The sequence below is a fragment of the Pempheris klunzingeri genome, chromosome 20 (assembly GCF_042242105.1).
Source record: "Pempheris klunzingeri isolate RE-2024b chromosome 20, fPemKlu1.hap1, whole genome shotgun sequence".
In the NCBI taxonomy this organism is placed as follows: Eukaryota; Metazoa; Chordata; class Actinopteri; order Acropomatiformes; family Pempheridae; genus Pempheris; species Pempheris klunzingeri.
In genome coordinates, this window is record NC_092031.1 from 160,797 (window position 1) to 179,965 (window position 19,169).

The 19,169-nt window shown below is 50.4% G+C and overlaps 1 protein-coding gene across 1 annotated transcript; it reads right to left on the reverse strand.

Moving 5' to 3' along the window:
* Window positions 1-6,289: 6,289 nt before the first annotated feature.
* On the reverse strand, window positions 6,290-14,164 carry LOC139220376 (rho GTPase-activating protein SYDE1). The gene is made up of 14 exons (XM_070852456.1): window positions 13,987-14,164; window positions 12,378-12,613; window positions 11,816-12,286; window positions 11,390-11,741; window positions 11,104-11,296; window positions 10,651-10,829; window positions 10,080-10,199; window positions 9,912-10,000; window positions 8,252-8,389; window positions 8,026-8,152; window positions 7,438-7,613; window positions 7,100-7,361; window positions 6,688-6,987; window positions 6,290-6,553 (listed from the first exon to the last, which is right to left on the reverse strand). The coding sequence occupies exons 1-14, from the start codon at window positions 14,069-14,071 to the stop codon at window positions 6,348-6,350; spliced, it is 2,934 nt and encodes a 977-aa protein (XP_070708557.1). The 5' UTR covers window positions 14,072-14,164; the 3' UTR covers window positions 6,290-6,347.
* Between the last annotated feature and the right edge of the window lie 5,005 nt (window positions 14,165-19,169).

Genomic DNA, 19,169 nt, shown 5'->3' on the forward strand with positions numbered 1-19,169 from the left:
AACACGTCCTTACTGGATATGACAAATCAGTCTTTACTAACAGGCTACGTACCTCAGTCCTTCAAAGTAGCAGTAATTAAACCTCTCCTGAAAAAGCCTACTCTTGATTCAGGTGTGTTAGCAACTATAGACCTTTATCCAACCTTCCCTTTCTCTCCAAGATCCTGGAGAAAGTTGTAGCTAATCAGCTGTGTAATTTTCTAAATTCTAATAGTCTATTTGAGGATTTTCAGTCAGGTTTTAGAGCGAACCACAGCACAGAGACACTGGTGAAGGTTACAGACCTCCTTATGGCATCAGACAGAGGACTTCTCTCTGTCCTGGTCTTGTTAGACCTGAGTGCTGCTTTCGACACCATCGACCATCACATCCTGTTACAGAGACTGGAACAGTACAGGCTTCATCACTAAGGAAGGTTTTTAGTCTACTCTGAAATGTAGAGAGGGTGTCTGCCCCCCTGAACCCAGACTGGAAGGAGGTTCCACAGGAGAGGAGCCTGATAGCTGAAAGCTCTGGCTCCATCACTACTTTAGAGGACTTTAGGAACCACCAGTAGGCCTGCAGTCTGGGAGCACAGTGCTCTAGTGGGGTAGTACGGTACTATGAGCTCTTTAAGAGATGATGGAGCCTGAACATTAAGAGCTTTGGAGGTGAGGAGAAGGATTTTAAACTATTCTAGATTTTACTGGAAGCCAGTGAATCAGAATCAGAATCAGAATCAGAATTACTTTAATAATCCCCAAGGGGAAATAGCTTTTTGTTACACACAGCTCCAAAAGAATAAGAATAAGAATAAGAATACACTTCAAACACAAAGTAAAATATAAATATATAAAAGTATGAATAAAAAAAAGATGTATTAAAAATTATTATTACAAATTATTACACAGAGGTAAATTACTGCACCAGGTGAGTCCAGAGTCTAATAATAATAATAATAATAATACCACTACTAATAAAAATATATAACAACATGCACAATCATAGTAAGGCGCTGTACTATATAATACCAATAATACTACTACCACTACTACTACTACCAACAATAATATATAACAACATGTACACTCAGAGTGAGGAGCTGTACCATATTATAATAATAATAATAAAAATGATACAAATAATACCACTACTACTAATAATAATATATAACAACGTGTACCTTCTGAGTGAGGAGATGTGTTATATAATACTAATACTACTACTAGCACCAATAATATACAACAACATGTCCACTCAGAGTGAGGAGATGTATTATATAAATTATAATAATAATGATAATAATAATAATAGTAATAACATACAACAACATGTCCACTCAGAGTGAGGAGTTGTATAGATTAATGGCCACAGGCAGGAATGATTTCCTGTGGCGCTCTTTAGTGCATCGTGGTACAATTAGTCTGACACTGAAAGAACTCCTGTATCTAACCAGCACTTCATGGAGTGGGTTGGACACATTGTCCAAAATAGCTCCCACTTTGTGAAGCATTCTCCTCTCTGACACCACCGTCAGAGAGTCGAGCTTCACTCCTACAACGTCACTGGCCCTGCGGATCAGTCTGTTCAGTCTATTGACGTCCTCTACCCTCAGCCTGCTGCCCCAGCACACCACAGCATAGAAGATAGCACTGGCTACCACAGACTCATAGAACATCCTGAGCAGAGTCCTGCAGATGTTGAAGGACCTCAACCGCCTCAGAAAATAGAGACGGCTCTGGCCCTTCCTATAAAGGGCATCAATGTTCCTCCCCCAGTCCAGTTTGTTATCAATGTGTACCCCCAAGTACTTATAATACTCAACAATGTCCACACTGACCCCCTGAATGAAAACAGGGGACACCGGCACCTTGGTCCTCCTCAGATCCACCACCAGTTCCTTTGTTGTCCACAACAGCCCTGTACTCGACCTCATCACCGTTGCTGATACATCCAACCACCGCTGAGTCATCAGAAAACTTCTGGAGATGACAGGTCTCCGTGCAGTAGTTGAAGTCCGTGGTGTAGAGGGTGAAGAGGAAAGGAGAGAGGACAGTCCCCTGTGGGGCCCCGGTGTTGCTGACCACTCTGTCTGACACACAGCGTTTCAGGCGCACATACTGTGGTCTGCCAGTCAGATAGTCCACAACCCAGGACACGATGGCGGGGTCCACCTGCATCGCTGCCATCTTCTCACCCAGTAGACCTGGGCTGATGGTGTTGAAAGCACTGGAGAAGTCAAAAAACATGACTCTCATAGTGCTTGCCATCTTGTCCAGGTGAGTGTAGACGCGGTCAAGCAGGTAGATGATGGCATCCTCCACTCCAAGTGGAGTGAAGAGAGGCCAGTACAGGAGAAAGATGGTCTCTTCTCTTAGTTCTCGTCAGAACAGGAGCAGCAGCGTTCTGGACCAGCTGGAGAGTCTTTAAGGACTTATTGGGGCAGCCTGATAATAAGGAACAGAAATAATCCAACCTGGAAGTGACAAATGTGTGGACTAGTGTTTCTGCATCATCTCCAGACAGGATGGACCTGGTCTTAACAACATTAGTAGATGGAAAAAGGCAGTTCTAGAAATCTGTTTAATGTGGGAGTTAAAGGACAAATCCTGATCAATAAGACTCCCAGATTCCTCCCAGTGGAGCTGGAGGCCACAGTGATGCCATCCAGAGTATATATGTTGGTAGAAAAGATGTTTGGAGCAGAATAACTTCAGTTTTATCTGAATTTAGCAGCAGAAAGTTGCTGCTCATCCAGGACTTTATGTCCTTAAGTCAGACTTGGAGTTTAGCCAACTGATTGGATTCTTCAGGCTTTATTGATAAATATAATTGTGTATCATCTGCATAACAGTGGAAATTAATGGAGTGCTTCCTGATAATATTACCCAGAGGAAGCATGTATAAGGTAAATAGTATCGGTCCAAGCACTGAACCTTGTGGAACTCCATGTCTAACCTTAGTGTGGACAGAGGATTCATTGTTAACGTGTACAAACTGAAATCGATCTGATCAATAGGACTTCGCAGCTTAATGTGGTTCCTTTTATACCAGTGAAGTGTTCCAGTCTCTGTAACAGGATGTGATGGTCAATGGTATCAAATGGCTCTTTATCAGCCTGTGCTGAACAGAAATCTAGGGTTGTTTATATTTCCTTCTATCAGTGAGGAGTAGTAGGAGGCTCTGGTATCACAGAGGGCCTTTCTAGAGGTTTTAAGACTGTTGCCAGATTAAACGGGAGTCTTCCAATTTGGTGGCACGTCATGTCCTTTCAAGTTTCCGCGAATATTGCTTAAGCTCGCGAGTCTGGGAGTTATACCAGGGAGCTTGTCTCTTTTCTTTAATTATCTTCTTTTTTAGAGGGGCAATAGAGTCTAGTGTCATTCGCAGTGAACCTGCAGCACTATCGACCAAATAATCAAATTGGGAGGGGGAAGATTAGCATAGCGGTCATCCACAGCACAGGGACACACTGGCTGAAATACTGGAGGAATCACCTCCTTAAATTTGGCAACAGCACTATCAGATAAGCATCTAGTGAGGACCTCTCTGTCATATAGAGCAGAGTCCAGTAACAGGAAATCAAATGTTATCAGGTGATGGTCTGATAGAATAGAGTTATGTGGGAAGACTGTTAACTGTTCAATTTCAACACCATCAGCCAAAACAAGGTCAAGAGTGTGGTTAAAACACTAAATATTAAACCTGTTGAGGAATCATGGACGAAGATGGTTACCCTGAAGCCCCAAAACATAATACCTAAACTCTGACCCTAAACCCTGAGACTAAACCTTAAACCCGACCCTAAACCCTTAATCCTCACCGTAAACCTTAAACCCAGACCCTAAACCCTAAACCCTGAAACTAAACCTTAAACACTCTCCTTAAACCTTAAACCCTGACCCTAAACTCTAAACCCTGACCTTAAACCCTGACTCTAAACCCTAAAGCCTGACCCTAAACCCTAAACCCTCACCTTAAACCTTAAACCCTGACCCTAAACTCTAAACCTTAAAGCCTGACCCTCAGATGCTGCGTTTGCTGTTGTTCACCTCAGATCTGTTTTACCTGCTCATGTGAGTCCTTCTGGTCCTCGGACTCACTAATAGACAGCTAGGCTCTGTAATAGACAGAGTCCACCAGTCAGTCAGGATGAATCCTGTCAGACAGAACTGAGGGTCCACAGAACTCTGCGCCAACAGGGGCTCAGTGTTCTTTTAAGGTGTCTCCTGAAGCCTGCTGTGGGCCAAAGTAGACTGGTCTGATGTGGACTGGAGTGGTCTGATGTGGTCTGATGAGGTCTGATGTGGACTGATGTGGTCTGATGTGGACTGATGTGGTCTGATGTGGACTGAAGTGGTCTGATGTGATGCTGGTCTGATGTGGACTGATGTTGTCTGATGTGGACTGAAGTGGTCAAATGTGGACTGAACTTAGAGTTCGGTCAATTGAAGAATCATCTGTCTGACGTCGGGGTGGAAACTCACCTGCTGCCTCAGGTTGTTGCTCCTGTTGGAGCTCCAAACTCGTCAGAGACCCCAAACAGTTTAACAGAATAATAAGAGTAATAATGATAACGATGGTGATGATAATAGTAACACTGTGTTTAATGGTTGCTCAGGTTAACAAACGTACAGACACTGAGGTTCCAACAGGAACTGTGCTTCATCACTTTGGTTACATCATCTCCATAGAAACATCGTCATCGTCAGTAAGAACAGAAGTGCTTGTTGAAGTTGTGCAAAACAAAGAAACACTATCAAAACATCACGCCATCGTGGTTATGTCACATGACGTCGACTTCCTTCTGAGGCGTCACAGACTCACAGCGACAAACTCTGTACCGCAAAATAACACTGAGGACCAACCCGGACCACAGCGCCCTGCTGCTGGACCCAACGGGGGGGGGGGGGGGTCATTAGTGACCCAGATGATGACATCAAAGTGCCCTCTGGGGGATTATGGCTTTAAGACAACCAGCGAAAGGTTCTGGTGCCTGTCGTCCTTCTCAGATCCAGACCAGAGGGACTCTTGATTGGATGAAGCAGCAGAGCGATGAGCAACTAAAAGTCTTGTGTTTTCCCTCGCCTTTGCTCGCCAGATTAGTTTTATTTATCCGTGTTCGTCTGGTGAGTAAACACACTGACGGGGAGCTGGAGCCTCATGCTGCTGCTGCTGCTAGCTGGAGCTGCAGTTGATGCTAACTGGAGCTACAGTTTATGCTAACTGGAGCTACAGTTCATGCTAACTGGAGCTACAGTTTATGCTAACTGGAGCTACAGTTCATGCTACCTGGAGCTACAGCTCATGGTAACTGGAGTTTCAGAGTTAAACAGGTAGTCTGACTTTCTCGGTGGCTTTCATCCAGCTCTCTGCTCTCCTATATTTTCAACTCATACGAAATGCGAATTTGCCAGATTCAGGTCATTTGCGTCGCCCAGCGTGTCTCAGCGTGGCCCAGCGTGTCTCAGCGTGGCCCACTGTGTCTCAGCGTGGCCCACTGTGTCTCAGCGTGGCCCAGCGTGTCTCAGCGTGGCCCAGCGTGTCTCAGCGTGGCCCAGCGTGTCTCAGCGTCGCCCAGCGTGTCTCAGCGTGGCCCACTGTGTCTCAGCGTGGCCCACTGTGTCTCAGCGTGGCCCAGCGTGTCTCAGCGTGGCCCACTGTGTCTCAGCGTGGCCCACTGTGTCTCAGCGTGGCCCACTGTGTCTCAGCGTGGCCCAGCGTGTCTCAGCGTGGCCCAGCGTGTCTCAGCGTGGCCCAGCGTGTCTCAGCGTGGCCCAGTGTGTCTTAGGTCCGACCCTGACACCCAGAGACACGACAACTGAGTCCTGTCAGAGACGTCGGGTTCATGGTGATAACATCAATGTTGCTGTGGAGGTTCCTTCGTCTCCCTTTGGACTCAGACTCACCTGTCAGACGACTCAGGTAAGGCTGACCTGGTCACACCAGGACTAGCAGGCCCCTCCACAGACACTCACATAACAGCCATGAGGTCTGACCTTCATCAGCTTCGTCTTCAGAGGGAGGGAGGAGGCAGTGAGGAGGTCAGAGGTCACAGCCTCTTGACAGGGACCAAAATAACTTTATTTATAATTGACGTCACGTCTTAGACATTGAACTCAGAATGAACACTGTGGAACAGCCCTTTAAAATTCAGACACAGGTTTATTCACTGTGGCAGGCTGAGGAGCAATCTTCCTCTTCCTCCACCTCCTCCTGCTCCTCTTCCTCCTCCTCCTCTTCCTCCTCCTCCAGCTCCTCTTCCTCCTCCTCCTCCAGCTCCTCTTCCTCTTCCTCCTCTTCCTCCTGCTCCTGCTCCTCTTCCTCTTCCTCTTCCTCCTCCTCCTGCTCCTCTTCCTCCTCCTCTTCTACAGACAGATGTTGATCTGTTTGCCCAGCTCTCTGTCCAGGTCGTGGATCAGATTATCGAAGTCCTTCAGACTGAGTCGACAGTTAAATGGTGCATCAAAATCCATGAAGTCGTCCACGTACAGACATCCTCCTGCTCCTGCTCCTGCTCCTCCTCCTGACGACCACGCCTCCCTCTCCTCCTCTTCCTCTTCATCAGCGCTGCCTGAAACAACAGGAGCAATGAATGAGAGGACACGAGGACGATGACAGCGAAGTCCACATGATGAAGAACGTCTGATGATCTTAAGACATGTGATGTGTTTGAGGTGTGGCAACCATCTTAGTTTGTGTGTTTACCTCCGTCACTCTCACTTCCTGCCACCTCATCGTAATCGGCGTCCTGTGCAGACAGGAGGTCCCGTCCACAGACACTCCAGTCTCCTGCGTACCGGTTGATTGGCGGCGGACTCTCCAGCCGGGCCAGACCGCCTCGGCCACGGCGTGACACCACCACCTCCTCCTCAGCATTCTGGGGCAACGTCAATCGCAGCCCAGGACGCCGCTGCTGCTGCCGGCCCAAGGGGTTGTGGGTGAGGGTGGGGGATGGAGGTGGCGAGACGTGGATGTGGTCGTCTGCCAGGACCCGATGGGTGGGCACTGAGGAGGGAGATATGAACAGTAAGGAAAGTCGAAGGTGAGCTGGTTTCCATGACAAAAACAGAGAATTAGAGAGGGTGGGGCTTGTGGCCCGGCGGCGCCCCCGTCTCACCTGGCCACAGCTGCAGCAGGTAGTGCAGTGCCTCGATGTGTCGTTTGAAATCCACGGCGCTCGCTAATTCTTCACCGAAGCCCTTCCCTCCTCCTCTTCCTCCCCTTCCTCCTCCCCCACCTCCCCCTGCCCTCCAGGCCTCCTGGGTCGGGGTGAGGAGCACCGGGCCAAAGCACACGGCGAGATTCTGGTGCGTCATCCTGTTGGACGAGCTGAAGGACGCCACTAGACTGAGGTGGTCCAGCAGGAGAGACAGGGTGGCCTGCAGGGACACACACAGTAAACACGGGTCCATGGTAGTACTGCAGTACAAGTAGTACTAGTTACCCACTAGTTACCCTCTCTGGCGGCGGCAGACAGGACAACAGCTCCACGGTGCTCTGGGGCAGCTGAAGGTCGGGGGCGGCCGGCGGGGCAGGTGGGGGCCGGAGGGTCATGGCCTCCCTGACGACCTGATACAGAGTCCTGGTGATGAGCTGGGAGGGAAGCTCCCGCAGGTAGTCCTTCAAGACCCCTGAGAGACAGACAGGACCATCAGAGACCGACAGGGAAACAGACAGACAGGACCATCAGAGAGGCCGACAGGGAAACAGACAGACAGGACCATCAGAGAGACCGACAGGGAAACAGACAGATGGGACCATCAGAGAGACAGACAGGGAGACAGACAGACAGGACCATCAGAGAGACAGACAGAGAGACAGACAGACAGGACCATCAGAGACCGACAGGGAAACAGACAGACAGGACCATCAGAGAGACCGACAGGGAAACAGACAGACAGGACCATCAGAGAGACCGACAGGGAAACAGACAGATGGGACCATCAGAGAGACAGACAGAGAGACAGACAGACAGGACCATCAGACAGAAAGGACCATCAGAGAGACAGACAGGTCCACACCACGACAGGTGAGTTCGCTGACCTGTGATGACGTTGATGTCGGGGTAAAGGTCCTCGCTGAGGCAGACGGCCGAGCTGTTCCTCTCGAACCAATCACGGAGCTCCTTCTTCACTGCAGCAGAACCACACAGTCTGTACAGACCCACTACCTGACAGACAGACGGGCCAAACAGACAGGTCACAGAGACAGACGGGTCAAAGAGGCAATAAGACATATCAGACAGACAGGTGAACAGACAGACAGACACCTTGAGTCCCCGTCTCTCTATCTCCGCCACTGTCTTCTGGATCAGCAGGGGGACGGGAGACGCTGATCCTTCTCTCTCCACCAGGCGGTGCAGTTCAACTCCAAAGACGTTAGCAGGAGACGACGACTCAGAGCTGAGCTACAGAGAGACAGACAGGTCAGAGAGAGAGAGACAGGTAAGAGAGACAGACAGGTAAGAGGTAGAGACAGACAGGAGACAGAGAGAGACAGAGAAAGAGAGACAGGTCAGAGAGAGAGAGACGGGTCAGACAGAGAGACAGACAGATTAGAGATAGAGCCAGACAGGTCAGAGAGAGAGAGACAAGTCAGAGAGAGAGACAGGTAAGAGGTAGAGACAGATGAGAGAGAGAGAGAGAGAGAGAGACAAGTCACAGAGACAGACAAGTCAGACAGAGAGACAGGTTAAAGAGAGGGAGACAGGTCAGAGAGAGAAAGAGGTCAGAGAGAGAGAGACAGACAGGTGAGAGACAGGTCAGAGAGAGAGACAGGTCGGATAGAGAAACAGGTCAGAGAGAGAGAGAGACAGGTCAGAGAGAGAGACAGGTCGGATAGAGAAACAGGTCAGAGAGAGAGAGAGACAGGTCAGAGAGAGGACGAGGACAGTCGTACTGTTCATTGTGCTGCAGTAGTACTGTTGTAGTACTGTATGCAATACTACCGTAGTACTGTGCTAGTACTGTGGTAGTACTGTTGTAGTACTGTATGCAGTACTGTGGTAGTACTGTATGTAGTACTGTTGTAGTACTGTATGCAGTACTACCGTAGTACTGTGGTAGTACTGTTGTAGTACTGGGGTAGTACTGTTGTAGTACTGTATGCAGTACTACCGTAGTACTGTTGTAGTACTGCGGTAGTACTGTTGTAGTACTGTGGTAGTACTGTTGTAGTACTGTATGCAGTACTACCGTAGTACTGTGGTAGTACTGTTGTAGTACTGTGGTAGTACTGTATGTAGTACTGTATGCAGTACTGTGGTAGTACTGTATGTAGTACTGTATGCAGTACTACTGTTATGGGGGCAACTTTTCCATGTGGGGTGCTGGAGGTTAGGTGGCGATTAGACTCACGGTACAAACAGAAGCACTCTCAGAGGTCCTTGGATTCTGTTCCTCATTGTACATTTATTTATTAAAAAAACTCTCTGAGGTTGACTTTTCCATCTAAATTAAATTCTCATTAAATAATCAAAAGAACAACTTCAATTCTAAGACCTGTGGTCATAAATCTGTTTGTCGTCTCTCCTTCCAACACAAAAGAATCCCCCAGCTGTCTCCTGTCAGCTGATTATAATGCAGGAGGGGGCGGAGGAAGGAGATGACCAGCGCCAGATACTTTAGAATAATTCTAGCAATGTAACGTTTCTCTAAATCTAAAGTTTCAAATGATCAATCAGAAAATATATCAATAACAATGCATGTTCCAAATACAATACTACGGTAGTAGTACTGTTGTAGTACTGGGGTAGTACTGTGGTAGTACTGTTGTAGTACTGGGGTAGTACTGTGGTAGTACTGTTGTAGTACTGGGGTAGTACTGTGGTAGTACTGTGGTAGTACTGTGACTACCATAGTACTGTATGCAGTACTACCGTAGTACTGTGGTAGTACTGTGGTAGTACTGTGGTAGTACTGTGGTAGTACCTGTGTGTCCCAGCTCTCCTGCAGGGACAGTTTGATGTACAGCAGTCCTCGAGGCTCCAGCTTCACACACAGCTGCTGACTGCGACTCCCTGACAGGAAGAGCACAGCGTTAATGCCCCGCCCCCTCGCCACACACCGCGGCAAACAGGAAGTGAAGGATGGGCTCACCTTTAAAGAGGGGGGGGATGGACACGCTCCCCAGACAGCAGACCCTGTTCCTGGTTGGACCACTTGGAGCCTGACCCTCATCTGCTGCCGCCGTGGCCCTGCCCACCGTCTGAGGATTGGCTGCAGTGTCACACACAAACACACCTGACTCACCTGGAGCCACCTGCAGTCCCCTGTAGTCACCTGGACTCACCTAGAGCCACCTGCAGTCACTTGGAGTCACCTAGAGTCACCTGGACTGAGCTGTAGCTACAGTTGACTACAGGAGTCTCCTGGACTCACCTGTAATCACCTCTAGACACCTGCAGTCATCTGCTGTCTCCTGTAGTCACCTCGACTCACCTATAGCAACCTGGAGTCAGCTGGACTCAACTGGAGTCACAGGTACAGCTCAGGTTCAGCATACAGCACCCGTCACTATGGTTACAGATGTAGTAATAGTGGTGGTAGCACTGACATAGTAGTAGTAGTGTCTCTAAGAGTGGTACTTGTAGTAGCATTACTGCAGTAGCTATAGTACCTGTAGTAGTTATAGTAGTAGTAACGCCTTCTGTAGTACCTTTTGTCGCACCTGTAGCAGCTGTCGTCCCTGGTGTCAGCACCACGACGCGGAGCTGCCGCGCTCGCTCCAGCTCCAGGTGGAAGGTGTGGTTTAAGGAGACGGCGGAGCCTCGCAGGGTCAGCAGGGCGGTCCTCGCTCTGGTCGCCCCGTCGATCTGGATGGCGAGGAAGACCTTACTGCCCTCTGACCTGAGACCGCCAGAGAGACGGAGAAAAAGCTTCACTACTGACCCAGAACCGGAGTCCGTCCTGCTGACCCTCAGGGTCCAACAGCAGCGACCATCAACCTGAAGGACCATCAACCTGAAGAGCCCTCAACCTGAAGGACCATCAGCAGGCCAGACCTGCTGGTAGCTAACAGAACCTAACAGAAGCTAATACCAGCTAACAGTAGCTAACTGTTGGTATATCATATTCAGTAAATCAGTCTGACTCACTGGGGACCCTCCAGGTGTGCTCCTACCTGCTCTTCATCTCCTCCAGCCCCAGCAGGTGGATGGTCAGTAACCCCGTTACACGCTGGCTGCAGCGTGGCGGGTCACAGCCCACGTACAGTCGGAAGGAGCTCAAGTCGCACTCCGTTTCCTTGGTTGCCGGGAGGGGAGTGGCCTGTTGCCGTGGCAGCAGCTCAGGAGAGTCTCCGTCACTGAGATAACCTGGAGGGAAAAGACGCAGTTGACAGGTTGGTGGATTAAAGGACAGGTTGATACTGAGACCAGAGACACCCCAGCGAGATCGGACATGTTTACCTCCCCTTCCCACCGAGCGTGCTCTCGACGACCGCCGCAGAGGTCTGGCTGGAGGGGCGGAGCTGTCCAGGTGATACCTGCTGATGACATTCTGGTTGGACGAGGCAGACAACGATGTGGCATTCTTACTGGTCAACTCATCACCATCTCCCCCCCCTCTGCCGTCGTTTCTGTGGCGATGGGCTCGAGACGAGGAGCGGAGGCTGAGTTTGCGGCGCAGCTCGGGAAGTTTCTTCATCTTCAGGGAGAGTTTCCTCACCGTCCCGGGTGACCTGAGCCTGTCAATCACACTGCCAGACACGCCCCCTTTCTTCTGGGAGGCGGGGCTAGAGTCCGAGGGGGGGGGGGGGGTCTGAGGGTAGAGACAGGGACAGATGGTGAAGCCGGGTCAGTGGACCGTCTGTCAGGACAGCCGACCAGGTAAGCAGACTCACCTGTCGTCTCCCTGCTGATGTCGTCAGATTGGCAGCCAACGCTCAGGTTGGCACCCTCCGGTGGACAGTCGCTGCTCTGGCGCTCTCCTGGTCCGACCCAGGGTCCTTCCTGGCTCTCGTCCCTCCTTCTCCACACCTCCTCCTCGTCCTGGCGGGGCCCTTTGGCATCCTCCTCCTCGGGGATCGGGTTGTACCAGATGTTGCTACCGCTCTCCTCCTGCAGCCGGCAGGCCTCGTCTGAAGCCTGGGACTTTCCTGACGACAGCACCCAGGCACGACTGCTACGGTCCAGGCTCTGCAGGTAGGCCCGCTGCCCAGACCTGGTGCCGACAGAGGGGACAGGAGGCTCAGGGGAACCCCCTGCTGGCTGGAGGACTTCCTGCACACGAGCGACAGGAGGACAGGGAGGGGCGCTTAGGTCCGAGGCCAGACTGGAACAGACCCGGTCCCTGCATGGCTCGGTCTGGAGGAGGAAGAGGAGGAGGAGAAAGAAGAGAAGAGTCAGGAGGAGGACAAGGAAGAGATGAGGAGAAGGAAGTGTCTGGTCCCTTTACCTGTGCCAGCGTCTGACTCCAGGCCTGCCCAGATGCATCCTGGGATACAGTCCTAGGGGTGGAGCCTGATGGCAGGGGGGTCGGCGGGGCTTGCCTCGCCCATGACTGTTTCTTAGCAACGGTGATGTGGATGTCGGGGGGCGAGGGAGGAGCGGGGTCCGCTGCTGTGGGGTGTCTAGATGATATCAACAGTGATGGTGATGATGAAGAGGAGTGGAGGGCGGAGTCAGGGACATCTGCAGGACACACACACACACACACACACACACACACACACACACACACACACACAGGGTTTATTCATGCTGTTCACTCAGATACTCTGCCTAGTCTCATGTCCTCTGTCTGGCTGTCCTCTGTTTGTCTCTTCAGCTTCTCTCTGATTGGACAGAAGCAGACAGGAAGTGAGGTCTCCAGAGGTCGGCCTCCACTTCCTGGACAAAGAGGACCTGAAGGAGGACTGTGAGTGTGTGTGTGTGTGTGTGTGTATGTGTGTGTGCTTATAATAAACCATCTGTTTTACATTTCAGCTGCCTGGGGGGGGTGTGAATAAACAGCTGTGTGTGTGTGTGTGTGTGTGTGTGTGTGTGTGTGTGTGTGTGTGTGTGTGTGTGTGTGTGTGTGTGTGTGTGTGTGTGTGTGTGTGTGTGTGTGTGTGTGTACAGATGTCAATGAGCTCTCTGTATTTAAGACTAAACACACTGATGTCTATTCACTATTCATTAGTCTGACAGCACACAAAGACTGCAGTCAGCAGCACACACACACACATACACACATACACACACGCCTAACATCCTACAGAAAACAAATTTCTAAATCATCAATGCAGCACTGTGTGTGTGTGTGTGTGTGTGTGTGTGTGTGTGTTTTTACAAAGGTAATAATTTTATCTAAAATCTTCACTCAGTCCAACTAACTGCAACATCACAAGGAGATAAACAGGAAGTAACCACACACACACTCAGTCTAATGACAGGAAGTGGTCAGCTGACCCAGTTTGTCTATAGGAAATTAAACATTGACGTGTGTGTGTGGAGATGAAAACAGTCTCAATCTGACTGAGTCCTGCACCAGGTAGCCTAGCTTAGCACAAAGACTGGGAACTGGTAGCCTAGCTTAGCACAAAGACTGGGAACTGGTAGCCTAGCTTAGCACAAACACTGGGAACTGGTAGCCTAGCTTAGCACAAACACTGGGAGCTGGTAGCCTAGCTTAGCACAAACACTGGGAGCTGGTAGCCTAGCTTAGCACAAACACTGGCAGCAGGGGGAAACTATTAGCGTAGCCTCTAAATGTGTAGATATTGACACTACAGAAACCTGGACTCAGCGCTGGAGGCTCCGTTCATTCCTCTGAAAGCTGCTCAGTGGAGCAGGAAGCCATCACGGGCACTAGCATCTCAGGCCTGCCCAGCCGACTAACTTCCTGTTAGCTTAGCAGCTTAGTATCAGCATGTTAGCATGTAGATGCTAGTATGTAGCCTCAAAGGGCTGTTAGCATGATTGTCGTCACACAGGGAAGGTTTCAGTCCTCCAGACAGTCAGAGGACACATTGTATAACCCACTGAGCTGTCTGTCTGTCTGTCTGTCTGTCTGTCTGTCTCACCGTTCAGTTTGGTGTCTGTCTTCCTGTGGAATCTGTCTTTTCCTCTCAGCCTGGAGAAAGTTCTCTTCAGCAGGGGCTCAGCCATGGTGGCCCCCCGTCCCTGTGCTCCTCAGTCCTCCTTCAATCCCCCTCAGTCCTCTGTCAGTCCTCCTCAGTCCTCCTTCAGTCCTCTTCAGTCCTCCTTCAGTCCCCCTCAATCCCCCTCAGTCCTCCTCAGTCCTCCTTCAATCCTCCTCAGTCCTCCTTCAGTCCTCCTCAGTCCTCCTTCAATCCCCCTCAATCCCCCTCAGTCCTCCTCAGTCCTGCTTCAGTCCTCCTTCAGTCCTCCTTCAATCCCCCTCAATCCCCCTCAGTCCTCCTCAGTCCTCCTTCAGTCCTCCTTCAGTCCTCCTCAGTCCTCCTTCAGTCCTCCTTCAATCCCCCTCAATCCCCCTCAGTCCTCCTTCAATCCCCCTCAATCCTCCTCAGTCCTCCTTCAGTCCTCCTTCAATCCTCCTCAGTCCTCCTTCAGTCCTCCTCAGTCCTCCTTCAGTCCTCCTTCAGTCCTCCTTCAATCCTCCTTCAGTCCTCCTCAGTCCTCCTCAGTCCTCCTTCAGTCCTCCTTCAACCCTCCTCAGTCCTCCTCAGTCCTTCTTCTGTCCTCCTTCAGTCCTCCTCTGTCCTCCTTCAGTCCTCCTCAGTCCTCCTTCAGTCCTCCTTCAGTCCTCTGTCCTCCTTCAGTCCTCCTTCAGTCCTCCTCAGTCCTCCTCTGTCCTCCTTCAGTCCTCCTTCAGTCCTCCTCTGTCCTCCTTCAGTCCTCCTTCAGTCCTCCTCTGTCCTCCTCAGTCCTCCTTCAGTCCTCCTTCAGTCCTCCTCTGTCCTCCTCAGTCCTCCTCAGTCCTCCTTCAGTCCTCCTTCAGTCCTCCTCTGTCCTCCTCAGTCCTCCTTCAGTCCTCCTTCAGTCCTCCTCTGTCCTCCTTCAGTCCTCTGTCCTCCTTCAGTCCTCCTCAGTCCTCCAGTCCTCCTCTGTCCTCCTTCAGTCCTCCTCAGTCCTCCTTCAGTCCTCCTCTGTCCTCCTCAGTCCTCCTTCAGTCCTCCTTCAGTCCTCCTCTGTCCTCCTTCAGTCCTCCTCTGTCCTCCTTCAGTCCTCTGTCCTCCTTCAGTCCTCCTCAGTCCTCCTTCAGTCCTCCTCAGTCCTCCTTCAGTCCTCCTCTGTCCTCCTTCAGTCTTCCTCTGTCCTCCTTCAGTCCTCCTTCAGTCTTCCTCAGTCCTCCTTCAGTCCTCCTCTGTCCTCCTCTGTCCTCCTTCAGAGAAGAAGACTCGAGTCAGACGGAGGAGTCAGCGCTGCTCCATGACGCTGTTTTCAGACTCAGCCATGACTCCGTGACTCTGGGAGAGCTGCAGAACAGGAAATGAATTCCACACATTCTTTCCCAAACTCCCTCTCTACTCCTCCTCCTTCTCCTCCCCCTGTTCCTCCCCCTACTCTCCACCCCCCACAGGAAAACGGGGGCAGACAGAGGACTGATGGGAAATGCAGTCCTGACGTAGTACAAACCCTGAAACAGTCTTCAGTTTTAACCTGTTTATTCCTCTTTTATTTATTTCAGTCCCTCCATCATCTCCTCACTCGTTTCCTTCTCCAGTTTTATGCTGATGTTTCATTTTGTAGCAACCTTTTTTCAGCTTGTTCATCCTCTGATGGGACGGACCAGACGCCGTCTTAGCCGTCAGTATCATGTGATCCATCGGTGACGGGGCCTGATGAGTCGTCACCTCGGCCTGTCTGCAGATTTAATGGACAGATTAGCTGGCTGCTAATGTGGCTACTGTTAGCTTTGACTCAACTGGTCAGTGATGTCACTCGATGGAGGCTCACCTTCATGTAAGGTTAGCTGTTAATCCATCCTGTGCAGGTGAGGGTCACACGATCAGCTCCTCCATTACCAGACCCACCTGGACTCACCTGTTCTCTGCTCCCTCCTCGTTGGTCCATGGTGGAAATTCAGTTGAAATCAACTCGAAACTTTTTAGTTTTTTGAGTGAACAAATGAAAGCACACAAACATTCAGCACACACACCTGAGTGACGTACCTCAATCAATCAATCAATCAATCAATCTTTATCTATACAGCTCCAGTTCATAGCAGCGTTCTCTCAGACTGTTTCCATAAAGAGCAGCTCAGAACAAACTTCATTCAGAGACCCGAGCCTGCAGCAGTCATTCATGAAGCCAGAGAACCAGGACCAGGATCCACAGGAACCAGAGAACCACAGCAGGAGAACCAGGACCAGGATCCACAGGAACCAGAGAACCACAGCAGGAGAACCAGGACCAGGATCCACAGGAACCAGAGAACCACAGCAGGAGAACCAGGACCAGGATCCACAGGAACCTGAGAACCACAGCAGGAGAACCAGGACCAGGATCCACAGGAACCTGAGAGATGAGAAAAACACAGAAAGGCTCCGGGGAAGATACCAAGTTAGTAACAGACATTAAAGAGACATGAAGCATCAGGATGGAGAGGAAGAGGAGGAGAGAGGAGCCCAGTGCATCATGGGAGTCCCCTGGCAGTCTGAGCCTATAGCAGCATAACTAGGAGCTGGTCCAAGACCTGATCCAGCCCTGAACTATAGGCTTCATCACTAAGGAAGGTTTTTAGTCTACTCTTAAATGTAGAGAGGGTGTCTGCCCCCCTGAACCCAGACTGGAAGGAGGTTCCACAGGAGAGGAGCCTGATAGCTGAAAGCTCTGGCTCCATCACTACCTTAGAGGACTTTAGGAACCACCAGTAGACCTGCAGTCTGGGAGCACAGTGCTCTAGTGGGGTAGTACGGTACTATGAGCTCTTTAAGAGATGATGGAGCCTGAACATTAAGAGCTTTGGAGGTGAGGAGAAGGATTTTAAAACTCTATTCTAGATTTGACTGGAAGCCAGTGAAGAGAAGCCAGTACAGGAGAAAGATGGTCTCTTCTCTTAGTTCTGGTCAGAACAGGAGCAGCAGCGTTCTGGACCAGCTGGAGAGTCTTTAAGGACTTATTGGGGCAGCCTGATAATAATGAGTTACAATAGTCCAACCTAGAAGTGACTAATGTGTGGACTAGTGTTTCTGCATCATCAGTGGATATGATGAGCCTGATTTTAACAATATTACGTAGATGGAAAAAGGCAGTTCTAGAAATCTGTTTAATGTGGGAGTTAAAGGACAAATCCTGATCAATAAGACTCCCAGATTCCTCCCAGTGGAGCTGGAGGCCACAGTGATGCCATCCAGAGTATATATGTTGGTAGAAAAGATGTTTAGAGCAGAATAACTTCAGTTTTATCTGAATTTAGCAGCAGAAAGTTGCTGCTCATCCAGGACTTTATGTCCTTAAGGCAGCATCAGACTGATCTGTGCTGCAGCCTCGACACACTGAACAAAAAAGGTTCTTCAAATGGAATCATTAGACCACTAAGTGGTTTATTTTTGCTGGGACCCAGTGAAGGTCTGAAAGTCTGAGCTCTGTGTGTCCACCAGAGGGAGACAGAGACCAGGACCAGAACTACAGCTGGACCACTGGTCCGCTGGTCTGCTGGTCCACAGTCAGTCACAGTAACACATCAATAACGATAAAACAATGACAGACACACACTAACACACACACACACACACTCACACACACTCACACACACTAACACACACTCACACACTAAGACATACACACTAACACACACACACACTCACACACTCACACACTCACTCACTCACTCACTCACACACTAACACACACACTAACACACACACACACACACACACACTCGTCCACTTCCTGTTTGTCGATTGTTTACCTTCACCCTCATCTTCACTGTTCTCACCTGTTCTCCCTCCTGAGTTGGAGTCCCCTAATGCTGCTCTGGTCCGTCATCGGCGCCGTGGTGCTTCCTGTAAGTCTCACTTCCTGGTTTTTGTTCAGACGTCTGACTTCACTACATCTGGTCCTCATGACAGGTCCCTCAGACAGGTGCTCCCCACAGACAGACAGGTGCTCCCCACAGACAGGTGCTCCCGATCAGGGCACGTTGAAACAACGTTCACAATCTGATAGAGTGGAGTGTTTGTCAGGTGGACTCCAGTGGGGAAAAATGGGACTGAAGGTGCTGGGAGTGTTTTTGGGTTCAGAAGACTTCCAGAAAAAGAACTGGGAGGGAGTTAAGGAGAAAGTGTGTGCTCGGTTATCTAGATGGAAATGGTTGCTGCCCCAGCTGTCATATAGGGGAAGGGTCCTGGTCGCCAATAACTTGGCTGCCTCGACTCTTTGGCACAGACTAATTACTCTGACACCACCAAGAGGTCTGGCAGAGGAAGTCCAGCGGACTATCCTGGATTTTTCTGGTCTGGTCGGCACTGGATTCGAGCGGCACCTCTTTACCTGCCTGTGGCCGAAGGAGGACATGGGCTGGTCGACATCCAGGTGAAGGTTGCCTCTTTCAGGCTTGGAACTGCACAGAGGCTGCTGTATGGCTGTGGCTCGAAATGGATGGACACTGCTCGTGTGCTGCCAAGGAAAGCAGGACGCCTTGGTTACGATAAGCAACTTTTCTTAATCAATGCTAACGAAGTGGATCTATCTGGTTTGACTCCGTTTTACAGTTCTGTCCTGCAGGCTTGGCAGGTCTTCCAGACGAAACGGGTCACTGACGAGGCCCCAGGAATGTGGCTGTTTGAGGAGCCTCTGTTTTTCAACAGCCTCCTTCAGACTCAGGCGCTGCAGTCTGCCAGCCTGAGAGCCTCAGAAAGGCTGGCTGCACCAAACTGGGCCACCTCATGAAGATGACGGCAGCATCTATGGACGTATTCAGACAAAGTGCCAACATCACTTCGACCAGGCCGATCAACAGAGTTGTTGACGAGGTCTGTGCCGCCCTGCCGCAACCTCTGAGAGCGTTCGCAGAAAACCGTACTCTGTCTGACCAATGGGATGAAGAGAGTGAGTACAGCTTCCCCCCTCTGTTCATCACCCCAGCTGTGGGGGAGTGGCAGGAGGGAGAAGGCCAGCTGCTGTCCTTCTCAGCCCCTCACCTGGACAGGTTTCAGGAAGCAGGGACGAAGGCAGTCTATGGAATCTGCATGAAGGTTGTAAACCTGCGCTCTCTGGCAGGGATAAAGGAGTCGAGATGGACTGAGTTCTTTGGTCCAGGTATTTCCCCGAAAGGCAG